The following is a 19,606-nucleotide window of genomic DNA, read 5'->3' as shown; positions in this document are numbered from 1 at the left end:
GTCACGTTGAAACACCCACTCATATATGTATTATCATTTGATTAGCTAGTTAGCTATATCTATCTACCAAAGTACTCTAACAACACACATACACTTACTTACACATTAAAGACCCATAATGTGACATGAAACTGCTTGGATGTAAATCCTTATTGTTTCATCTAACTAGCTGTTTGTCTTTGAGCCAGTTGCTTATTCTTTTCCTACCTCAGTTACCTCTCCTGTAAATTGAAGATAATAACGGTCCCTACCTCAACAACATGATTATTGTGAAGACTAAAAAACAACAACAACAACACTTAGAAAAGTATTTATCCTATATTACTAACATGCTATCTTTAGATGTAACAATAATATAATTATTATAATTATTATAAATGTCCTCTCTATAACTTGTTTGACTTCAGAGGATGCTCACATGCTGTTCAAAATTCTTCTTTACCTTGTAATTATACAGTATTCAGCTATACAAATGTAGCATCATTTTCAATACTAAACTGGACATATATAACATTTCTAAAATCTGCCACATCATTGATGATCTTTATTGTCTGTTTTTTCCCCTTTATAATATATTGATTAAACCAGAATCATTGGATCAAAATATGATTAAGTCACTTAATACATATTGACAAATTACATTGCTAAAAAACTAATATCACATTGATACACACACACACACACACACATATATATATATACATATATATATACATATATATATATGTATATATATATATATATATATATATATAATCAAACAATGTATTTGCAAGACTACTTTAAAATCTGGCCAATTATCTACTATCAGGCATTGATTTAAGTATAAGAGCATCCATAGAAGATAATGACAAAGAAGCACACCTGTTCTCTTGTTTCCTTACAGAGTATACAAACAGATTTCTGGAAACTTTTTTTGGCTCTAGGAAGCAAAAATCTTTAAGGGTTTTATGACGAGAAACCCAATATATCTTCACGACCAGAGAGTGCCAGTGCCACAACTACACTGACCATTCTTTTTAAATAGAAAAGGGAAATGAAGTAAGAATGAGCAGTAGTGGCTGTCTATCGTGGTGGTTCATTATGAGATACTTAGATAGAGCTGCTTTAATTATGTAAATGCATCTATTGGATAAGTGTTAATAAACTTCTATTTAAATAAAATAAATCAAAATTCTATTTCTCCTTAGCATATTATATTTTAATTAAATTCTTGAGCACAGTCAGTAACTGTGAAGTTATACAGTTGACAAAATCAATCATTAAGGAGTATAAATCTTCTGGATACTTGTCTAACACAAAGCACATAGTAATTAGTCAGTTTTGATAATAGTTTCACATATGTCCTAGGAAGAGGACACTCTGGCTCTCAATTTTAGCATTCTACTACATCAGTATTATTGTGAAGAGTATGCCAATTTTATCAAGGTCCCACAAACTCATCAATACCTGGCTTAAAGTATCTTCTGTCTCAAGTAATTAATAATGACATCAACTATTTTTCTTAAAGATTTTAATTTAAAATATTCTATTTTGGAAAGTCATCTTCCTGTGATACTCTCTGACTCTGTGTGCTTCTCCTTATCCCTCTTTCTCTGTCTCTGCCTCTGTCTCTCTCTCCACTCACAGAGGCATGTAACTTCAACAAAACAAAATAAAATGTTCACCCCACCAGCAACAGCCATTGGACCAACCTTATAAAGTAATGGCAATTTTCCTAATTTCAGGAGTGCAATCTATTCGTTGTATTTTTCATTTTTGTATCCTTTTTAAGTCATCTGCATTCCCATAACTCACATCAATGACTTCAGCCTGAAAGAGAAGAAAAGACAAAAAAAGTCTTGTAGGAAGAATTCTAGCAACTGTCCATTAGTGTGACAAAGTCATTCACAATAATTTGAAATAGTCAAAGGAGAACTATTTCCACTCTTACCTTGACCTAATCACCACAAACATGATCTTTCTATTTTTCTGTCAGGGTACGATTCTTCTGGTAACTTGAGAAAAAGTTTTAGAGTCATTTGAACCTTGCCCTCTCCCTTCTAGATAAGTTACAAACCCAATTCATTCCCCTAGCGGATGACCAAGTTTGGTATATTGTATATTTATGTTTCTGAAATTTGAATCATTTTACAAAATACTACAAGGTTAATTTCTTTAAAGCTCAACAACAATTACACCATTCTTCGACTTGAGAACAATGTAAAGGCTTCTTTTCCAAACTAAACAAAGCCCATCACGTACAGCTGTTCAGGTGGTGCACATATTCAGTTGTGAATGACAACTCCTTGGGTTATGCAAGATACAACCTGTACAACCAACCATATGTGCCAGTCTGGCATTCAAGGATTTTAGAACATGATCCCAAACTACAATTTCAGTCATATTTCCCACTCCCATCCATATAGTTATCTCATATTCTATATCAATATTTCTTATTTTTAAGAATCCCCTTTAATTACTGCTAAAATTTTATACCTTTCTAAGATTCTAATGGAATTCTCTAACATAGCTGCCCCTTTCCTTCTCCTTGAAAAGTACCACACCGAGGGTTCTATCAAACACATATTCTTATGAGCCAAGATGATTCCTTTCCAGTTTGGTTTCAATAATTTTTATTATTAAAATAGTAGTTGTTATGCTTTCCAGTGATAAAATTATATGAAATGTGCTGTTTCAAACTACAGCATATATACACTGAGGCATTAAGGAGCTAACATTAGGCATTAAGGTGGCAAACAATGAGAACAGAGTTGGGAGAATCCAGACCTATAAATTCCCACTCTTCTCAACTGGAGCTAATTACTTTTACCAGTTTTATGCAAAGGGCCTCCATAGAACACTCGTGTGAAGAAACAATTCTGTGTTTAGAAGAACATGTGAATACCACCAAGATACCAGCAGATCTGTTAGAGGAAACATTTCCGGCATGAAATATTCCCTTGGCCCTTTCATTTGCACCTTCAAAGCTTTACTGACACATTACAGCCCATTTCAAATGTTACCTACCTGATGAACTGTATTTCCCTGTTGCCCAAGTAAATGTGCCTTCTCTACTTTGAACCTGACTCTCTTGAGGACATCACTGGACTACATATATATATGTAGATAGATAGGTATATGTAGATAGATATATGTAGATAGATAGAGAGATAGATAGATAGATAGATAAGATTTTGTTTTTCCTCAGCGAAGGGCCCATCATGCACGTTTCTCAGCCCTCATCCAGGTATCCACCATACACTGTTAACTGTCTTAAACTGAAACGATTACAGTTCATACAATATCTCTAAAAAGTAAAGCTGTATTTTCAAATGGATTTCCTAAGAAAATACAGTTGTTAACACTTCTGTCAGAATGGCTTTGGGTTATAATTTTATTTCTATACAATGTGATTAAATCAGTGCCTTATTAATCCAATTTTTGAGTTTGCTTATACCATTATAATATAAATAACTGTTGATTTATTATTTTAAAAGCCTGATTAAATAAATGATCACATAATATTAATAATCACATTGGAAAAATGAGAGAATTCATATTATTCATTTCAAAATTTCAAGCTACCTACTAATTATGTGTGATTCACTGATACCATATTAAAATAGGGATATCCCTCTCTTGGTTATATTAATGAACATATTTTTCATATCTAGTAGAGACTGGAGGAAAAGCATGCTGGTCTGGGAGGGTGTAGGCTAGACTTTGAACTTTTTGTTTGTATACATACCAGAAAGGTGTGACAGTTACAAAAATACCACTTCTGTAAAAGACATTTTATATCATCGGAAAATAGTGAAAGCTTGCCTCAATAATGGCAATTTTAAATTTTTTTTTTTCAACGTTTATTTATTTTTGGGACAGAGAGAGACAGAGCATGAACGGGGGAGGGGCAGAGAGAGAGGGAGACACAGAATCGGAAACAGGCTCCAGGCTCTGAGCCATCAGCCCAGAGCCCGACGCGGGGCTCGAACTCACGGACCGCGAGATCGTGACCTGGCTGAAGTCGGACGCTTAACCGACTGCGCCACCCAGGCGCCCCAATAATGGCAATTTTAATTAAAGAGCTCTTCCATTATCTTTCTTTAAATAGCATATCAATAGAGTCAAGCATTTTAACATTAAGAGGCTTTTGTTTCTTTTTTTCACAAAAATAGTCCTCAACACAGCATCATTATATCAATTTATTTTGGCTTATGCACTTTGAGCCAATTTATTTTGACTTATGCATTAAAAATCAAAAATTACAGAAATCAGTGTTCTCATGGTTTAACAGGTGATAATAAAAATGTATCTATTGCCTTCAAAGGATGCCTCTGAATCAGGTCCTTTCTAAAAGTCTTTCCTATTTACCTTTAAGCAAACTGAAAAATCACAGTTGCAAGAAAGCAACTGAATTTTCTGAGACACAAATCAATATACAATGATATGACAAAATGTCAAGCCACTTCTTTCCACACATTCTTGTTGCCACAATGAACCTTTTCTTATTGTATGTATTCTGTCACACTAGAAAATCATCCACTCAACCGGCTGGGGTACAGTGTTTAATTTATGTCCAAATACCAAGGATTTAGTTACATCTGACTAATCCCTTTGGAAAATATCAAATGAGCAAGAATCCATGTACTTGTTGAACTATTCATTCGTGTGCACCAATTTTTCCACTGAGGACTTCCCTGACACATAGGAGGGGTAATGGAGAGGTTACAGAGTAAAATGAAACTAGTTCCATTTTGTTTTAAAATTTTTTAACTAGGGAGAGATATACAAAAGTCTACACATTAATTTTTATTTAAATTCTATACATTAATTTTTGACTAAGAACAAAGAACTTAAAACAGCAACAACAACTGGGGAAACTGGGTGGCTCAGTTGGTTAAGCTTCCGACTTCAGCTCGGGTAATGATCTCACAGTTCGTGAGCCTGAGCCCCGCGCGTCGGGCTCTATGGTGACAGCTTGGAGCCTGGAGCCTGCTTTGGATTCTGTGTCTCCCTCTCTCTCTAGCCCCTCCCCCACTCACGCTCTGTCTCTCTCTCTCTCTCTCTCTCTCTCAAAAATAAACATTAAAAAAAAAAGCAGCAACAACTAAAACAAAAAACCAAAAACAAATATTTTATACTTTATTAAAATATTATAGTATTGAAATGACAGCAGGGGGGATGGGCCATATAGAAGCAGCTAAGAGAATAAGTGGCACAGTTTAAAAATAAATACTAATATTAAAATATGATTATATTTTGTAGTAAGATATGTGATTAGAAGGAATCATAGCAGATAATTAGCAATAACAAAAATCAAAGCATTAAAAATTGATATTCTGTTACATCGGTGATTTTACGGCTCTACGCAAAAAAAAAAAAAAAAAAAAAAAAAAATGGAGAAAATATCCTGAGCAGAAGCAACAGAAGGGAATAACTAAGAGCAATAAATAGAATTGTCATAACCTATAGTCAGCTAAATAAAATAAACAGAACAATCATGGAAAGTAACTAGGTCAGAGAAAAATATCTGGGACCATCCACCTATAGGTGGCCTGTGCTCCACACTAGGGAACAATCCAGTGCCATGTTTCTCTTCTAACTTGAGGTAGCAAAAATTATTCATACTTATGACATGATGTGTATGCTTTGAAACTTTTCAGACTTGACATTTTCAACCAAATCAATCACTCTGTATCCTCTCAGCTCTTTTCTAATTGATTCTGAATGTACAGAATGTTTGAAAAGCATTGCTGCTTTGACTAAAACAGTAATTTTCTACTCAGAGTCAGAAATAGTAAACCCAAGCAGTTCTCATACTGACAAGGTACAGTATCATCACAAGTATTATTCACCTAAATACAAGTTTTACTTCAGAAATTTACTACCATCTTATATAATCTAGCTTTGAATCCTCTTCAAATTAGTGCTTATGTCTATTACAAACTTGTAAAATCAAAATGTGCCTCCATGCTTATCTCTGTCTTTTCCAAAAAGGGTTATTATGTTAATATTTATGAAGACATTCCTAGATTTCAGACATTCCTAGAATTTTATTAGTACTTCCTCTTCAAGTTCACTCAATGGCTTTCCATCATGCACATCTTTATGAAAACCACACTGTACTGAAGCATGAAAAGCAATACTGCTTCCTCTGATCCTGTGGCAGACATCACTAATCAGACATCACCTTCTCAAATTCCTCAAGATGGTCTTCTAGCTGATCAAGACCAATTAGGGGTTGGCATAAGTAGGAAACTATATAAAGTATTTAATATTTTAATGTTAAACAATGATTGATATTAAATAACTTTTTAAATAATATTTAGTTATTTAAAATCTTTAATAACTAGAACACAAGTACTAATCAGTTAAAATGAGCTCCTAGCCAATCAGAAGGGATACCAGCTAGTGTGCTAAACTAGTACACCCCAAATGAATCCAGTACTAAGACTAAGACATACACACAGTTTTGTGGTCTTTGGTGTAAAAGATTCATTTTTATCACTTTTTTTGCATGTAATATATAAATTTGCTGGAAAAAAATATCTGCTACAATGATATACTGAATGTACGACTTATTGACATGATGACCACATTTTTATGGCAGAAATAACAAAGATAAAACAGAGCAGTTAATTGTCTTGACACACAGTAATTATTTTAAAAATTTGAAAAATGTTTTATAATCTAATATATGCACACCCACCTAAAAGATGAAAAAAGTTAAGTTAAAACTATTGTAATACAGAAATTTAACCAGAGTTAGGCACAGTTCTGTTAGGATTTTCTTATAGGGGTAGAGATCAGATTAGGATGGGATTTCAGGAAATTTATCAACGAAGGAAGCTGGTGGACCAGTGTCAGTTGCTTCAGAAAGTGGATGGAAGGTCAGTTGATACTTTGCAGCAATTACCCCAGAAGGGTTTACATCTGACATAATTTGAGGAAATTTCTTGAAAAGAATTTACCTCTGGATCTTCCATCAGCTCTATGTGAAAGGTGAACTTCATCTGACTAAGGAACTTCCTCTTTCAAACAGAAATCAGAAGGAAGTTCTCTGCCCCTTAAAATATTGTTATTGACTTTTGAGTGATCTCTGTGGCTCTGGATGAAATGTGTAAGGGGTTTGAAGTGGAATTTGAGTGCACTGTTTACCCAATGGCATATGTTCCCTGCCCAAATATTGTGGCCATGCTATAATTGGCAAAACTGTTTCTTGCTGAGTACTGAGTGCAGGGAAGTTGTATGCTCATAAAAGGGATCTCAGTAGGGGTGGGAAAGGAGGGTGGTGGGGTGGGTATGGGGGTGAAGATCCCTGATGTGTAGCATTTAAACATTTTCTGTGGTTTAAATATTAGACCAGAATTAGGAGAAATGCACAGAATTGACTTCCACTATCAGGAACAAGCTGACATGAACCATTCTGGCACACCACTGGGGCACTTGTACTTGGCCTTTTAAGTGTAGAACAATATGTTACTCAGGGCTTTCCTAGGTGGTTGAAAACAGAAATGGGTATGCATTAGAGGTATGGGTTGAAGCTTGTGCCCAGGTCTTGGCAACGTAGAGCTAAGAAGCAGAGGAAGGTAAGAGGTGCATAATAGTAAGAGAGAGATGACGGTAAGAGGACTTCACAGGAAATCCCAGCTAACAGAAAGTTAGAAATTGGGGGCACCTGGGTGGCTCAGTCTGTTAAGCGTCCGACTTCAGCTCAGGTCACGATATCATGGTTTGTGGGTTTGTGCCCACGTTAGGCTCGGTGCTGACAGCTCAGAGCCTGGAGTCTGCTTTAGATTCTGTGCCTCCCTCTCTCTCTCTCTGCCCCTTGCACCTCTCTCTCAAAAATAAATAAACATTAAAAAAAAGTTGGAAATTGAACATAAGGCCTTTGAGACAGAGAGGGAGAAAGAAAGGGAGGATTGGGAGAAAGATTGATGTGGACAGGACTGTTATGACAAGATACGGGGGAAAAAGAAAATCAGTATCTATTTATGTCCTCAGTGCTAGACACTTTACTACAGAGCTCGTATAAATGGTGTTCAGTCTATCTTCAGAACACTCATATCTGGGAGTGTTTCTGCCCATTTTATAGATGAGGAAACTGGAGTGTAGAATATTTAAATGTTTTGCTAGTGCTCATAGCCTCATAGCAGTATTGAGCCATGCAGTTTGTAACTACTTTCCTGACAGTTTCTCCTATTAGACTGCCAGTTGCATGTGGACATTGTCTAGAGCCTTCTTATTTATCACTTTTGTCCCCTGTGACTAGCACCTAAGAGGTACACAGTAAGTATTTGCTGAATGTTGAATGTTGCCTGTTATATTACTCAAACCCAGATGGCTAAACGCTCTATTAGTCACCTAATCTTTCACTATCAAATTAAAATATAAGGAAAAAACAAATTAATAATCATAGGGCACTTTATTTAATAAATGATACTCAACTTATTAAGGTAAGGATATTGAAGGAGTTGCAAATTCATTCAAGAGAATTCTTCCTGGAGGCCATGAAAGTAATTGGACAGAATTCTGCTGCTTTTAAAATCAATTAGTTTAGGGGCACCTGGGTCGCTCAGTCAGTTAAGCATCCAACTTAGACTCAGGTCATGATCTCATGGTTTTTGAGTTTGAGCCCCATGTTGGGCTCTGTGCTGACAGCTCAGAGCCTGGAGCCGACTTCCAATTCTGTGTCTTCCTCTCTCTGGCCCTACCCCCCCTCCTGCGCGTATGCGTGCACGCTCTCTCTCTCTCTCTCAAAAAAAAAATTAAGCATTAAAAAACATTTTAAATCAATTAGATTAGCATATTGAAATAATACATAAACCTAAGGATCAACTTTTCCGCAGATCTTTCTAGTTCTGAAAAAAACTGAATTTGCAGCACCCACTGAAATGAGGTAAATTTTATATGTAAGGTACATATTTTTTAATGTTTATTTATTTTTGAGAGACCAAGAGCGAGAGTGAGAGTGAGAGCGAGCATGAGCCTGGGAGGGGCAGAGAAAGAGGGGGACAGAGGATCCAAAGCAGGCTTGGAGCTGACAGCAGAGAGCCTGATGTGGGGCTCCGCCTAAGGAACCGTGAGTTCCAGCCCTGAGCCGAAGTTACGTGCTTAGGAGACTGAGCCACCAGGTGCCCCTGATACAGAGTTTAGATTTCATTTGTTAAACTATGGCTTGATATTTTACAAAATGAGAATAAGCAATGCTCTTCAGACCCAAGTTAACATGATTTGTCATTATGAATTTAAAGTAAAATATTTACTCCTAGATTCTTTGAGCTGTTAGTTTTAAATTAAAAATGTGATCAGATATTATATTTTATTATTTATTCATAATTAACAAGGCATTTTCCTGTTAATATTTGTCATATTAAACAGAAGCCTAGAAGATTACATTCAGACAATATCATAAAAGTTTCAAATCATGATATATAGTTCTGATATTTTAATTTTTCCCATTTAAATGTATTTATTTTATACCATGTAATAACAATAGCTAACAGAGTGCTTTCTTGCTTTCTTTCTTTTTTTTTTTACAGAGTGTTTTCTAAGTGCACTCTGTGTGCCCTACATGGTTTATATAATTTCTTCCCCACCACAGCCAATGGAGGTACTATACCATTCCCCTTATATGGATGAGAACACTGAGGCTTAGAGAGCTAAAGTGACCAACCCACAGTTGTACAGCCAGTAAGGAAGAATGCTACTCTGGGCTCTCTGAGGAATGGGGTATTGATAAATGTGTTGATGACAATCTGTCTTATGCACACAGTTAATGAGTTGTTGAAAATAAGTTTCTCCATAAAATTGCATTATTTGTTTTTACTTCCAGACACAAAATAATACTTAACAGGAAGAAAATTCCCAAATCCATAAACTGTATTAAAATGAAAACAAATCCTCTGTTCAAAAATATAAACACAGTAGACTCCAATCTCACCAACCTATATTAAATATTAATTGTTTCCTTTGCTTTTCTGCAGCTATGTGGGTTTCACAAAGGACAAAAGAAATAATTGCACAGGGATTACATAAAGCCATACATTCTATTTATAAAACTGACTAGACATTGTCAGCATTCACTACCAATGTCTTTGGTAGTATGATGACATTATAGTTGATATTTATCTTTTAATAAAAATATGAATCACTGTTTACTCCCTGAAGCTAACCTCACTCATGCTAAATTATTTATGTATCCATTTTAATATGTATTTTGCATCTGACAGGACAACTCTCCTTAGGACCCCTTTACTGACCCACCTGTCATTATGATGGGGTAAACAATGTCACCTTTCTAGTGCACAATGAATTACAAAGAAGTTGCAAAGTACACCATCCATCATGCTGGCACTAAGTAGGTTTTTGAAGTAGATCTCAGATATCACAAATGCTGTTTAGACTGTTACCAGAAAGCAAAAATTGGAAGCTTAGACAAAACGGTCATATGATGAATGGACATGACAGCTCTTCAAAGAAAAGGGGCACTCCTCTTCTACAAATAACCTTGTCAACAGCAAAAGTAGTGGGGAGCTTTGCTGGCACTCAGACTAGAATAATTTAACAAGTGGTTAATGGCTCAGCCTGATAGAAATTCATGCAAACCCAGTGTACTCAAAATCAAAAAGTGGGTCAGCAGCAGCAACCTCTCAAGCTTGATTTTAATTAGGGAATGGTCTGAAGAGATACAGAAAATCACCCACATCCTATTAATTAGAATATGTGAGTTTCAATAATACACTTGTCTAAAACATATATATAAAATATATGCAAATATTCTATACGCATATAAAAGTCACCTAGAAACTGCTTTGCATTTGAAAATCATAATGCTAATATAGAGTTTTAAAAAAATCAACATCAATAAATTTATTGATATAAATATTTAAATTATTATGTAGTTAGTATAATGGATTTGAATTATTAATATAATTCTAAAAATAGTTATCATTAGTGTCTTCCTTCATCTAATTTGCATGGTTAATTTCTTCAAATACAAGGTGTTTGTTTTATCCATAATTGCATTTCAGTTCCTCTAACACTACTCCCTTTGATTTAGGCCTTATTTCAAATGTAGAGTATATTTCTACATGATAGCTAAGTTTATTTTTCCCTTTTAATAGCTTCTTTAAATCTTTCTCCATACTTCTTTTTTTAAAATGGTATTTTTTATAGCATTTTATAAATGGTAGATAATCCCAAAGTGACGTACGTCTTCATGGACATTTAAGCAGTTCCACAATTCTATAGTAGACCTTGGTTTCTTTAATATGGAACAAGGAAAATTTAAACATTTATAACTGATAAGATAAATGTGTAGAACTCTCAGAGATGTGGCTACGTGGGAACATAAAAAACTAACCCAGTGGGCCCGGCAGATTATTAGAGGCCCATGCTGAGGAAACAGGGACACAAATTATACTTTCATGCTTTTTCCATATCACCTAAGTTATGGAATAATAAATAAATTGAAAAGCAAATTGATGAGGGTGATTCCAAGGACCCACACTAGCTTACGGGGTTTTGTTGTTCTGTGTTTCAGACACTTTTTTTTTTAAGGCTAGGAGATGAATCAACTGAAATAAAGAGGGAGGTGGAAATGTGAGGGGCTAATGAAGGTTTGAGAGTCTGGGAGAAAGTATGTAGGGTAACTTAAGCATCTTGACTTGAGACCAGAACTTCTGAACCAACAAAAGAGTGCTGGCAGGTCTCCCTTTCTTTTCATTGACACACAGGGAAGTTTCCATCGTTGCCTACCAGAAATAGTATATATTAATCAAATACAATGACATGAGTCATACACTAGAAATACTGCAGAAATTAATATTATATTAACTTTTAATGAATGATAAGGTTTTCCGAGGTAGTGGTTATATATGTGGTACTTCTGCTAAAAGTCAGAGAATGACATGACAGACCGCAGACAATATGGAACCACCAGTAAATGGACACTCTCCACCCTCCCCAAAAATGAAAAGAAAAAAAAACCAACAATAAGAATGTATCTATACAGTTACTTCAAATGATTTAAATATTTAATATATTAATCAGAGTTAACAAGGTAGATTCTTAAAAATCTGTGCCAGAATCATAGTATTGTTTCATTTGTTTTAAATGAGGCAATCTAAAGGTTTATAAAAGAAACAAAATGTGCTTATTAAGCGCATGGTATTTTTACATGGAGACAGAAAATTTGCCTATATAAAGGAGACATAACCAAATATATATTGCATCTAAGTGATATATTGTCCTTACTGTGGGCTAGGCTCTGTCCTCCAAGATTTACATATGTTAGCTAATTTAATTTTCACAACAACCTTATAAACGTGCAACTATTATTATCTCCATTACAGAGATGAGGGAACTCAGCCCTAGATGGTTAAGTCACCGTAAGTACTGTGGGAAATGAGATCTGAAACTAGTCCATGAGGCTCTACAAGCCAAGCACTTCACTGCCATGCCAAAGAACTGGCTAAGCCAGAAAAAGTAAAGCAATAATCCACATCTGGCTCCTTATCTCCTGTGCTCTCCATCAAGAAAGCAGAAGTGCTGTATCTCAAATCTTGGATCTGTGAATAATCATATCGATTTTCCACCTCATTTCTTGTGTGTGTACACGATCTCAAACACAACTGCTTTCATTTCTATTCTTTCTGTCCATATCAATCCATTAACATGTGCCTCTTCAAAAACCAAAGAATAAAATGAACTTGTCCTATACCAGCTAAACAAAATTTGAATGACTCAGTCACACATTCAACACTTTTGAATTAAATTCTTCTAACATGTTTTCACTTTCGAAATATGACAAGAAGAAGGTCAAGCGATCCAAATCTTCCTTCCCCTTCCCTGGCACCTCTACACTGAGAACATTAATGGTTACTTTTTTATGTTACATCTTGCCAGTGAGTTCAATTTAGATGAAAGCTGTTGTTTTCTAATTCCGTTTCACTATAAATGACAGAGACAAATGGTCATATTACCTCGAGAGTTCCTTTGGCAGAATAGGCCGCATATGAGTAAAGCAGATCTTGGCTGCTGTGTTTTCTGGCTTCTTCGCTGCAAGGCTGGCCATTAGGATGAAAGCATTGGCCACTGCTGCTCAGAGACACAGAGCTGGCAGAAGGGCCTGGCAGATTAAGCAACACAGAGTAATTTACAAACTGTACATCTTCTAGGCCCAGGGAAGTCCAGTGACTCTTAATCTTCTTTGAAATTTCTTTGTCATCTTCACTTTTATACAGTTGTACCAAATTTCTGAAAGAAATTTAAAAATCACACTCTAAATAAAGGAAAAAAAATTATCTCTTGAGTTATGACCATTTAATATATGAACAATTATTAACCGATGTAGGATATGAAAGATGAACTAGACAGGACACTATACAAGAAACTCACAGTCTGGGAAAGGTGATGAGCTTGCAGAGAAATTACACTAAATCAAAGCAGAATGAATTAAGTTCTTAAATTAAGAACAAATAAAGCACTATGGGAATCCAAGGACAAGGGTGATTAATGCCAACTAGCTCTTTTATTAGTTCTGATCTTTCTGTGGACATCAACATATAATCCATTTACAACTCAGTTCCAAGACTAGGAGTCATGCTGGTGAAGACAGTTTTGTATTGCAGTTAATATGATTCCATATAGAGTTATGTGATTAATATATAGCTATTGCTATTTAAAATGATCTGGAGAGTGTTGGAGTTATTACTGAGGATGCCTGGCTAGCTAAAATGTAACAGGGAGATTTCTGGTGGGCTGAAGTTCCACTTGGGAGGGGCCTGGGTCTCTTGGAATGCAGGAGGCCTGTGTAAACCACCCAGACTGGGGAATGCCCCTGGGCCTGCCCTCCCAGGCCTTTCTGCAGTCCCAGGGGAACTCCATTATCTATACATTGTATACAAAGTTTAGCTAAAAAATAGGACACATAGACTTTTGCTGTATATCTCTGATTTGATTATTCTCTTGTGATTGTCATGTACCCTTTGTTTTTGCATGCCTGAAATGTATGCCCTCTGTACACAACAAGTCAACTGAGATTTGTGACTGGTCTGACACTGCAATAAATGAGAATAAGCTTGAGGCGAACGCGGTTCTTCCTCTGTGAGCATTGACTCCCATCCCTTTTCTCTTTCTTAGCAAAGGGTAATCTTTCATGGGTTGGCACAGGGTTTGTTGGTCATTCCAAGCAAGAGAGAACACTTTTGATACAAATTACATGCCAAATTACCTAATACTGTGAGCGCAATGATATGCAATAAAACTGGTATATCATGCTAAAACCAACCGCAGATTATCAAATCAATATGAAATTAATTTCTGCGTGTGCTTGCTGTAGTCTATATATTTATTCCTTTTCTATTCTGTAATCCAATGACACTATTTTTCCTTATGACATCCTAAAAGCCAGACAAAATCTGTAAAAATAGACATACACATGCACACGCAAACACACGTACACACACGTATGAGCAGAACCTAGAACAAAATCAGAAATGGGAAATTTAAAAATAATAATACAATAAAGTTTTGTTTAGGGCTGGGATACAAAGGGACCAGTTTATTTTTTGACAAAAATATATCTTCTTATAAGAATTTTATTGCTATCCAAAACATTACTTAAACGGATACTACTTAAGTGGATACTGTTTTATTTTTTCCCATCACATTATTTTTCTCACACATATTTGATTCTTTTAGGACTCTATTTATTCAATAATCCCCAAATGAAAGACATCTGAAAAAGGAATAAAAAATACACACATCAGAAAAAAAATACATATAATATAGAAAAGCATTACTAGAGACAAAAAGTAGGTGTTCTGACATAGCTAAAAGGCGGCCTATACATGAAGATGAAATAATAAATAATTTCCCAATTGCTTTCTAAGGTTATTTCTGTTTTTTCTTAATATGCAGTTTGACCAATTATCAATGCCATGTAAATTTTATGAAAGAGTCGATTAAAAGAATTTCACTTTTTCTTCTGAAAAAGATTGGTGGGCCTTCTGTTTTGTGTGTGTGTGTGTGTGTGTGTGTGTGTGTGTGTGTGTGTGTGTGTCTGTGTTTGGCAGGGGAGGTTTTTGTATAGTTGGCAAATTAGATTGTATATATTTAAAGTGTACAATATGATTTGATATACATGTATGTTATGAAATTATCACAAATTACCACATCCATCACCTCAATATTTACCTTATGTCTGTATGTGTTGTATGTTGAAATTTTTAAAATTTCTTTTATGTTTATTTATTTTTGAGAGAGAAAGAAAGAAGGAGTGGCAGAGAGAGAGGGAGACAGGATCTGAAGCAGGCTTTGTGCTGATAGCAGAGAGCCCGACGTGGGTCTCAAACTGAGGAACCATAAGATCATGACCTGAGTCGAAGTCAGACACTCAACCCAACCAACTGAGCCACCCAGGCACTTCTGTGTGTTGAAATATTTAGGATGTCCTCTCTTAGCAAATTTGAAGTACATAATGCAGTATTAACAATACTCACCACGCTGTACAGTAGGTCCTCAGAAATTATGCATCTTATAACTGAAAGCTTGTATCCCCTTGACCAACACGTCTTCCTTTCTGCCACCCCCAATGCCCTGGCAGCTATGGTTATACTCTTACTATGAGTTTGTTTGTTGGCTTTTTAGATTACACACATAAAAGATATGACTCAGTATCTGCTTTTCTCAGTCTCTGTCTTATTGCACTTACCCTCTGTGAGATATCTCTGTTGTCACAAAGCCATGATCTCATTTTTTATGGTTGAATAATATTGTACTGCACATTGATCCCACATTTTCTTTATACATTCATCCATACATGAGCACTTAGGTTATTTTTGTACTTTGGCTATTGTAAATAATGCTGCAATGAACACGAGTGCAAATATCTCTTCTAGATACTGATATCATTTCCTTTGGATATATACCCAGAAGTGGATTGCTGGATCATATGGTTTTCTAGTTTTAATTTTTTGAGGAAACTCCATACTGTTTTCCATAATGTCTGTACCAGTTTACATTCTCACCAATAGTGTACAAAGGTTATATTTTCTTCACATCTTCATCAGTATGTTTTTTTGTTTTTTTTTTTTTATAACAGACATTCTTTTTTTTTTTTTAAACATTTTATTTTTTTTATTTTTTTTTTTCAACGTTTATTTATTTTGGGACAGAGAGAGACAGAGCATGAACGGGGGAGGGGCAGAGAGAGAGGGAGACACAGAATCGGAAACAGGCTCCAGGCTCTGAGCCATCAGCCCAGAGCCCGACGCCGGGCTCGAACTCACGGACCGTGAGATCGTGACCTGGCTGAAGTCGGACGCTTAACCGACTGCGCCACCCAGGCGCCCCTATAACAGACATTCTAATAGATGTATGGTGGTATCTCATTGAGGTTTTGTTTTGTATCCCCTGATGATTAATGATGTTGAGCACCTTCATGTATCTGTTGGTCATTTGTATATATTTTTTGGAAAAATGTCTATTCAGATCCTTTGTCCATTTTTAAATTGGACTGTTTGTGATTTTTTGCTACTGAATTGTATAAATTCCTGTCATTCACTTTATTTTTATTTTTTTTAATGTTTATTTATTTTTGAGAGAGAGAGTCCAAGCAGGGGAGGGGCAGAGAGAGAGGGAAACACAGAATCTGAAGCAAGCTCCAGGCTCTGGGCTGTCAGCACAAGGCCGGACACAGGGCTCAAACTCATGAGCTGCAAGATCATGATCTGAGCGGAAGTCGGATGCCTAACGGACTGAGCCACCCAGGCGCCCACTGTCATTTACTTCATATCATGCATAGGAAAGGCTGCGGGGGGAGATGGCTCCACCAAGAGTCAGACTGATGTTCAGCCACTGCACTAAGTCCTGTACCCCAAGGTAAGGCAAAAATTAATTACTGGTCAGGATCTGTGATAAAGGTTTTTTACCAGGGGTGGGGATAAATAAAATATGAACCCCTTATCAGATATATGTTGTGTAAATATTTTCTCTCATTCCACAGGCTTTTCTCATTTTGTTGTTTCCTTTGCTTTGCAGAAGCTTTTTAGTTTGATGTAGTCTCACTTGTTTAGTTTTGCTTTGTTGCCTATGCTTTTGTTGTCATATCAAAAAAAAGTTGCTAGGACCGACATCAGGAAATATTCCCTTTGATTGTTTTCTTCTGGGAGTATTGCAGTTTCAATTTTATATTTAAGATTTCAATCTGTTTCAAATTAATTTTGTGAATGGTGAGATATAGGGGTTCAATTTAATTCTTTTGCATCTGAATTCCAGTTTTTCAACACTGTTTATTGAAGAAACTATTATTTCCCCATTTTCTATCCTGGCTTCTTTGTCAAAAATTAATTGACATATATGTATGGATTTATTTCTGGGGACTCTATCCTGTTGCATTGGTCTATTTTTGGTCATTGGATCTGTTTCATTTGTCATTTTTTTCAAAGTTTATGTATTTATTTTTGAGAGAGTGCACGTGCACCCACGAGTGGGATAGGGGTGGAGAGAGGGAGAAAGAGGCAGGCTCAGCACTGTCACTGTGGAGCTGGATATGGGGCTGGAACTCACAAACAGTGAGATCATGACCTGAGCCCAAATCAAGAGTCAGATGCTTTAACAGATGGAGCCAACCAGGTGCCCATTGGTCACTGTTGATAAACAGATCACTTTTTATGATCAGCCTTTAGGCCATACTGTAATATTTTGATTATTATAGATTTAAATCAAGAAATGTGATGTGTCCGGATTTGTTCTTTCTCAAGATAGCTTTGGCTACTCAGGGGCTTTTATGGTTCCATGTAAGTTTTAGGGTTGTTCTTTTTCTGTGGAAAATGCCATGGGAATTTTGATAGGGATTGCAATGAATCTGTAGATTACTTTGGGTAGTATGTTCATTTTAATATTAATTCTTCTAATCTAAGAACATGAGATACTCTTCCATTTTATTTGTGTCTTTTTTACATTTTTTTTCACCAATGTCTTATAGTTTTCAGTATAAATGTCTTTTACTTCCTTGGTTAAGTTTATTCCTAAGTATTTTATTATTTTTAGTGCTATTATAAATAATATTTTTTCTTAATTTCCGTTTCATATAGTTTGTCACTAGTGTGTAGAAATGCAACTGATTTTTTATATTGATTTTGTATCCTGCAACTTTAACTGAATTTATTAGTTCTAATGTTTTTTGTGGACGCTTTAAGGTTTTCTGTATATACAATCATGTCATGTGTAAACAGAATTTTACTTCTTTCTTTCCAATATAAACAAGTAATGTATATATGTATGCCGAACTGTTCTGACTAGGACTTCCAGTAATGTATTAAAGAAAAGTGGAGAGATTGAGAATCTTTGTCTTTTTCCTAATTTTAAAGTAAAGACTTTTACCTCTTCATTGTTAAGTATGATGTTAGCTGTGAATTTGCCTTTATTATGTTAATGTATTCCTTACATACATAATATAATGAAAGTTTTTATAATGATAGGATGTGGAATTTTGTCCTATGTTTTTTTTCTGCATCTGTTGAGATGATTATAAGATTTTTATCCTCGGACACCTGTTGGGATGAGCACTGGGTGTTGTATGGAAACCAATTTGACAATAAATTTCATATTTAAAAAAAGATTTTTATCCTTCATTCTGTTTAGATGGTGTACCAAATTTATTGATTTATATATTTTCAGCCATCCTTGAATTTCAAGAGTAAATCCCACTTGATCATGGTGTATGATCCTTTAAATATATTGTTAAATTCTGTTTGCTAGTATTTTGTGTGGGGATTTTTACATCTAGGTTCATCAGGGTATTGGCCTATAATTTTCTTTTCTTATAGTATTCTTATCTAGCTTTGGTATCTTTTGGCCTGAGATAATGAGTTTCAACTTTTTGGAAGAGTTTGAGAAGGTGTAGCATTAATTCCTCTTTAAATGTTTGAAAGAATTCACCAGTAAAGCCATCTGATCCTGCGGTTTTCTTGGTTTGGAGGTTTTGATTATTGATCCAATCTTCTTTCTAGTTATGCATCAGTTCAGATTTTCTATTTTTTCATGATTCAGTCTTGGTTGGTTGTATAGTTCTAGGAATTTACCCATCTCTTTTAGGTTGTGCAATTTGGTGGCATATGATAACTCATAGTAGTCTCTTGTTTCTTTGTATTTCTGTGGTTTCAGTAAATGTCTCTACCTTTATTTCTAATTTTGAGTTCTCTCTTTTGTCTTATTTAGTCTAGCTAGAGGTTTGTCATTTTATATTTAAAAAGAAAAAGCTCTTAGTTTCATTGATCTTTTTATTGTTTTCCTAGTCTCCATTTCACTTATTTCTGCTCTGATCTTTATTTCCTTCCTTCTGCTAAGCTTGGGATTAGTTGGTTCTTCTTTTCCTAGTTCTTTAGAGTATAAAGTAAGGTTATTCATTTGAATGTCTGTATATAATTGTTATATCCTCTTGATGAATTGAAACCCATCATATAGTGACCTTCTTTGTCTATTTAGACACAGTTTTTGACATGTCTATTTTGTCTAATATAAGATTGCACAGGTCCTCAGTGGCAGATGCCATGGGTGTACACAGTAGTAGTGAGAGCTATTAGGGTCAGGGCAAAGGCTTCTGGGGACTTCCTCT

General features: G+C 35.4%; 1 protein-coding gene across 1 annotated transcript in view; it reads right to left on the bottom strand.

Annotated features, from left to right (window-relative positions):
• The window catches only part of NAALADL2 (N-acetylated alpha-linked acidic dipeptidase like 2), a 923,861-nt gene that overhangs the window by 547,150 nt on the left and 357,105 nt on the right, over positions 1-19,606 (bottom strand). The window contains 3 exon segments of the mRNA XM_030330052.1: positions 1,695-1,755; positions 1,757-1,812; positions 12,969-13,242. Coding sequence (XP_030185912.1) covers positions 1,695-1,755; positions 1,757-1,812; positions 12,969-13,242 — 391 coding nt within the window.

Source organism: Lynx canadensis, chromosome C2 (genome assembly GCF_007474595.2).
Source record: "Lynx canadensis isolate LIC74 chromosome C2, mLynCan4.pri.v2, whole genome shotgun sequence".
NCBI lineage: Eukaryota > Metazoa > Chordata > Mammalia > Carnivora > Felidae > Lynx > Lynx canadensis.
This window is presented reverse-complemented; position numbering and strand designations above follow the sequence as displayed.